The sequence below is a fragment of the Triticum dicoccoides genome, chromosome 1A, assembly GCF_002162155.2.
Source record: "Triticum dicoccoides isolate Atlit2015 ecotype Zavitan chromosome 1A, WEW_v2.0, whole genome shotgun sequence".
NCBI classification, from domain to species: Eukaryota; Viridiplantae; Streptophyta; class Magnoliopsida; order Poales; family Poaceae; genus Triticum; species Triticum dicoccoides.
The window spans coordinates 42005938-42011936 of NC_041380.1; the positions used below are offsets into that span (position 1 = coordinate 42005938).

General features: G+C 43.5%; 2 protein-coding genes across 2 annotated transcripts; both read left to right on the plus strand.

Annotated features, from left to right (window-relative positions):
* Nucleotides 1-466: 466 nt before the first annotated feature.
* On the plus strand, nucleotides 467-894 carry LOC119350788. The gene is made up of 3 exons (XM_037618452.1): nucleotides 467-577; nucleotides 672-749; nucleotides 889-894. The coding sequence occupies exons 1-3, from the start codon at nucleotides 467-469 to the stop codon at nucleotides 892-894; spliced, it is 195 nt and encodes a 64-aa protein (XP_037474349.1).
* A 652-nt stretch (nucleotides 895-1546) lies between these two features.
* On the plus strand, nucleotides 1547-1903 carry LOC119350799 (probable alkaline/neutral invertase D). Its single transcript, XM_037618458.1, has one exon. The coding sequence runs from the start codon at nucleotides 1547-1549 to the stop codon at nucleotides 1901-1903; it is 357 nt and encodes a 118-aa protein (XP_037474355.1).
* Nucleotides 1904-5999: the final 4096 nt, after the last annotated feature.

Genomic DNA, 5999 nt, shown 5'->3' on the forward strand with positions numbered 1-5999 from the left:
GCACCACGGCCTCCACCACCAATCCGCCATGCCGTCCTCGCTCCCCTGCCGCCGCCACCTCCATCGCCATCTCCCTCTCTCCCTCTCCCAGATCTCTGACCCAGCCACCACCCATGGCGCCAGCCAGAGCAGCCACCAGCTATGGTGACGGCGAGGCTAGAGGCCGCCGGATCCGAGATCAGGGTGGCGCATAGCCCCTCCTCCCGTGAGATCCTCTGCATCGAGCAACTCCTCTGCACGCTGCACCTTGTCCCCATCCAGATCAAGCAGTTCCTCTTTGTCCGCTCTACCAATCCCCTCCGTTAGCCGTTGCTACGCAGTACACTTCCACCGCTTCCGCCGCCTCCCAAGTCGTCGTCCTCCTGATCCCCTCCCCTTCCCCTTCCTCTCCTCTGGACACCCCATCTCTGTCGAGCCGGGCGCCCCATCCACCTCTACGGGCGTAGACGGCGTTGGCGTATGAGCAATGGCGCCGCCCGGGTCGCGACGGTGGGCGTACGTGCGGATCATGGCCGGCACCATCGTCGGCGGCGACCTCGGCTTCTACGTCATGCTCCGCATCGAGACCTCCTACAAGGTACGACAACTCCCGTCGCACCAACCTGCCGCGATCTGTGGACCATTTGGTCGAAGCCGTGGTGCTTACTCCCGCTTTTCTTTGTCGTGTGCAGGTGAGGATGGAGGAGAGGCTGCGTCGATGGCAAGCTGGAGTGCCTCTACCATGGCTGGCAGTTGGACGGCCAGGGCAAGTGCGTCAAGATCCCACAGGTCCCACCATTCCACACTTCTTTCTAATCAAGTTCAGTCATGGATCTGTACAAACGCATGAGATTCTAGTCCAAAATTTATGTGTGATACTGTATAACTGTGTTATGTTTGAGATTCTAGTCTTGACACAGTAGCTCTTACTCTACCTGTGTGGCAATCATATTGTGTTTGAATGTAGCATAGTATCTGATTATGGTGTTTTTTTAGGTATTTATCTTCAGAAAAGGGATGTGTACAGTATTAGTATTTCCAGGAATCTGATTATGACACCCTGCTATCATGCCCCACTAAAACACATGAATTTGTTTTACCTTTCCCCCTTCGTGGTTACTGGTTTTGGACTTAAGGACACACATGCGTTAGTCATTAGTATTCACGTTTTATTTCTTTTTGTAGGATAGTTAGTATTCACTTTGCTGTTCTACTTTATACCTATGGTTAGTCTACTTACTGTTTCTGGACTTGAGGGCACACTTGTGTTGTGTGGTGGTATTTTACTTTTCTGTTTGGTTTTATACCTGTCCATGGTGTATATATGAATGTCCTGAAATCAAATAACCTTCATAGGATAGGAAATTGGTATTTTAGCTCATATAGATGATCTTATAGTGAACAGCTTCAGTTGTTTGATGCATGTTGCTGCCGTTTATCGCTGCATCTATGTTCATTCAGTATTAGTAGCTCGTTGGATCTATGCCCATGCATTGTATGCTCTTCTTTCCATATATGTACTGCATTTCTATATGGCAATGAGCTTACCCTCTGTTGTCCTGTTTCCATGGCACGCGCAAACTGTGCAGTGCTGCTGTGGCTCCTGGTGGCGGTGAGCGTGAAGCTGGGGCGGCGCCACATCGCCCACAACGTGGTGGAGCTGATGGAGAGGCGTCTGGCCAAGGACGACTTCCCCGAGTACTACGACGGCAAGACGGGGCGGTACATCGGGAAGCAGTCGCGCAAGTTCCAGCCGTGGTTGGTGGCGGGCTACCTGGTGGCCAAGATGCTCCTGGACGACCCCTCCAACCTCCGCGCCGTCTCCCTGGAGGACGACGGCCACACCCGAGCAGCATCTAAAGTTAGCATCTGCTGCACTATCGTTGATGATGTTTGTTTAAGGCTGTTGCTTTGCTCTGTGTGATTTTACTCTAGCATGTGTGTTGCATTTTGTCCTGCGCCTTGAGAATGACTAGGATTTATGTTATAGAATTCCAAGTGTAGTCGCAATATATAACATGCCTAAAGTATATGGACTTGTGCAGTGTGTCCATCGAGAGTAGATAGACTATTTCTTTCATGATTCATCTATATATGTTGCTCTTATATGCAAGTACCAATCGAGTACGGACGTGGTACTAGTAGCAACACTGTGCCCGCAATCAATGCACGCTTTCCATCATGTTTGGTCATTGGTTGTTCGATCGGTGACTTGGTTTACTTCTTCTGTATTACTCCTGTTATACTAGATAGGAAGCTATTCACTTATTATATGCCTGTTCTACACCGATGCTGTTTTTTTATGCTGGTCCTATGTCATGGGTGTTAATATCTACTACCTATTTACTGCTTGTTGTGCAAAATCTTTTGGTTATTGTAAATCATTCCCTGCTGTATAAAGTTTGGTTTTAGTCTGTTGCATTTTGTTGGTTCCTATCTTGTCAATGTATACAACAATATGCTTTCTTGGTGGCCATTTGTGCTTCACATTTTTTGGGTATGCCACTTCTCTAATGAGTGGGTGCATCTCTTCTTTGTTTTATCATTCTATATTGTTTTCCTAACCTTTTTGGTATTCTGCTTTCTCCTTGCAGATGGCAAGCACCATTTTGTTGGTTCCTGTCTTGCTAATGTCTACAGCAATGTGTGTGTCCTCTGTCTCATCTGCGGCATTACCGTAGGGCAACTCATAATGGGCCTATCAAGCATACTGACCTTGTGATGATAGATAAAGAGGTTGATTTCAGTGCCATTCTGATAAATATATTTTTAGCCCTATGAATTGAAAAATGAGTGCTTCTTGGTTGCTTCTGTTGTTGGTCCAGAAGATTCTTGGTGCTTTTAGTGCAGTACTATACTATGCTCCTTGGCACTTCTTGCTGTGTTAACTAAATGGTTTAGTCCTGCGCTTCATAGAAGCAGTTTTAACTAAATGTAATGAACTAATTAAGTGCCTTCTTTTATTGTTGGCTAATCCTTTGGTTTTATCGCATGCTACATTCTACTCTCTCCATTCCTAAATATAAGTCTTTCTAGACATTTCAAATGGGCTACAACATACGGATGTATATGATGATATGCTACCACTCTAATAAGTCCAAGCACTATAAATCCTATGAACTTAATAATGATACTCTGCATGCTATGAGTAAAGTGCTCTATTTTCTTGCGTCACCTTGTATGGCAGACATACATGTCTTACAAAGTCGTTACTCTTGTTTGAAGCTAAGCTAGGCTACGCAGTTCCAGCAAAAAGCAGGGGAGCCGCTCTCTTTTTTCTTTACTAATCAATTCTTGTTTGAATGCATATCCTGGGGGTGGTGAAGCTGGGAGCCTTTCCTCCCCATAAAAATACTTTGCTCTTCATTATGAGCAGTGCCCTTATATAATTAGCTGCTAGGAGTGTTGATTATGTAATGGTTTGGAGTAGTTGAGCATGGCCTGATGCAACATTCATGTTGTTAGCATGTATATATACACTATTACAGCAGCTTGTTGATCAAGCGTTTGTTTCTATCTAAATGTGTGCACAGAAGTTCAGTTACCTTCTAAAAAATTATTGGTGCATTTTTTTGTTTTTGTTATGTTACAAGTGTTTTGAATTAAGTCCATAAATGATCGTTGTCCTGTGCACACAGTAGCACTGCAAAATGCAAGTATGCTGATTATTTTTTGAAAACTCTATATATTATTTCTAGCATCTTATACATGTAAAAAGAGAGTTAGAAAATGTGAATTAAGTGTAACCATGAGCTTTGTTTGTTCTTGTACTCTTTGTATGTTCCTGGTTGCTACCACCGACTGCGAGCGGGGGTCCTGGTCCTCTCCCTCGTCGTCCTCGGCGGCGGCATCGCGGCTTGGCGCCATCACCGTGCCCTGCGTCAACGTCACGATTAGCTTCACGGATCGCCGTCTTCACGGTACGCACGCACACATTCTGAAATCCACAGTCAACAGTTTGGTGTATGCGCTGACTACTGAATCATGAGACATGCATGTGGTTGTGCTTGTGCAGAGGTTGGTCGAAGAGGGCTGGAGTTCATGCTGTTCCTGCTGTCCCTGTTCGTGTTCCTCTTCGGTACCTCCTAGTTCATGTTCGACCTCATCCTGGTGAGATTTCCATCCAACCCTCCCCGTCCCCATGGTGCTCTTTCTAGTTAGTACTCGTCCGATAGAGTTGCTTGGAGTAACTATACTCAAGATGCAGTCGCAGTAGGATTAGTTGCTTGGAGTATTTAACAAGACCGAACAAGATTTAACTTGTCAAGATTTAACAATATTTCTTAGTAAAGCTGAGTAGAGTATATATTCTGAACATGAAAGCATAAATATTCTCAGCATAAGTACATGATTAGGAGTATCATGCTTCTGAATATCTCCAAGCTGGATATTTCCATTAAACATGTTTCTGAATACCTCCCATATATATTTCCGTTAGTCTGCTTAGTGCATCATTAAGATTATAAGCATCATTTTCATTGAATCCTGGTTACATATTTGTGTGTACTCAAGTTGAAAATGGGACTTGGAATAATATGCAAGTTTCATCTTTTCTATTGCAGCGAGTGGGTCGGTTATGCACTGGCAGCATCCTTGTATGAATGAGTATATCGTCTTAACTATCTGGGGACAAAAATCATTGTATTAGCTGAATTTGTGTTATTTTCTAAAGAACTTGTCCTTTTTTTTAATGTTCTGTTCATAATATATTGGCTCCAGTGTTTTGATTCTTCTCTTCTGATTCATGTAACAGGGCGACGGCCGAAGGCATGATGATAGTTCTATTGCTGTCCTAGTGTAGCGAAGGTAGCCTAGTCGACTATGGTCGCGTAGTTAGTCATGCATACAGTTTCATCTGACTGGAGCCCAGTTTGTGCTGATTGTCAATTCTCATTGTGATTGTCCCTATATCTGTGTGACTGATTGTATTTGTATCTGTGTTGTAACTGTGTCATGACAGAAGGAGCCCAGTATATTTGTATGACTGTGATTGATTCTCGCTGTTGTTATTTGAAATATTACTTGTGTTTTCTGTCTGTTCTTATTTAAACATGGTTATTTATTTCTGTCAAATTGTCAAATTGTAATCTGAATAATATGATGCTACCAAAAGGGTCCCACTTTAATAGAACCTGACAACTAGGACCCATCTGACTAGTGGACCCTTCTTTTGGGAAAAAAGAAAAACTAAATTCGTTTAGACAAAAAGGCCACAACCCAACAATAAAAAGGCTGCAATATTGGACTTGGCCCATGAACCCAACCAAAAATTGACATACAGAAAAAACACAAATAGGCCGAATTGTTGGGCTAGGCCCATGTAGAAAATCGAATTGGACCGGGCTGAATCTTGTGCCACATCAGCTTGCCACGCTGGATGCCTACGTGGCCTGGGGAGGTTGCTAGTGACCAAAACGCCACAGTGGACTTATTTTGGTCATAAACGTTTGCGACCATTCCAGAAGAAAGGTCGCTATAGTCAGTTTACGACGCCCAGCTTTTGACCTTATGTTTTTGGTCACAAAAAGGTCATAAATGGAAATTTGTGACCTTTCAGTGACCAATAGTGGTGGTCATAAGTTGACATATTTCTTGTAGTGCACAAACAAATAAGAACCTCGCAACCAACGCGATAAAGGGGTTGTCAATCCCTTCACGGTCACTTACGAGAGTGAGATCTGATAGAGATAATAATGATAAGATAAATATTTTTGATATTTTTATAATATAGATTGAAAGTAAAGATTGCAAAATAAAATATATTGGAAACTTATATGATGGAGAATAGACCCGGGGGCCATAGGTTTCACTAGTGCTTCTCTCAAGATAGCATAAGTATTGCGGTGGGTGAACGAATTACTGTCGAGCAATTGATAGAAAAGCGAATAATTATGAGAATATCTAGGCATGATCATGTATATAGGCATCACGTCCGTGACAAGTAGACCAACTCCTGCCTGCATCTACTACTATTACTCCACACATCAACCGCTATCTAGCATGCATCTAGAGTATTAAGT

What these genes read in the sequence shown, in the direction of transcription:
- LOC119350788 (XM_037618452.1), top strand. Translation starts at nt 467, where the DNA reads ATGGCGCCGCCCGGGTCGCGACGGTGGGCGTACGTGCGGATCATGGCC. An exon ending in GCATCGAGACCTCCTACAAG is followed by an intron (nt 578 to 671) that starts GTACGACAACTC and finishes TGTCGTGTGCAG; the next exon opens with GTGAGGATGGAGGAGAGGCT.
- LOC119350799 (XM_037618458.1), top strand. Translation starts at nt 1,547, where the DNA reads ATGGCACGCGCAAACTGTGCAGTGCTGCTGTGGCTCCTGGTGGCGGTG.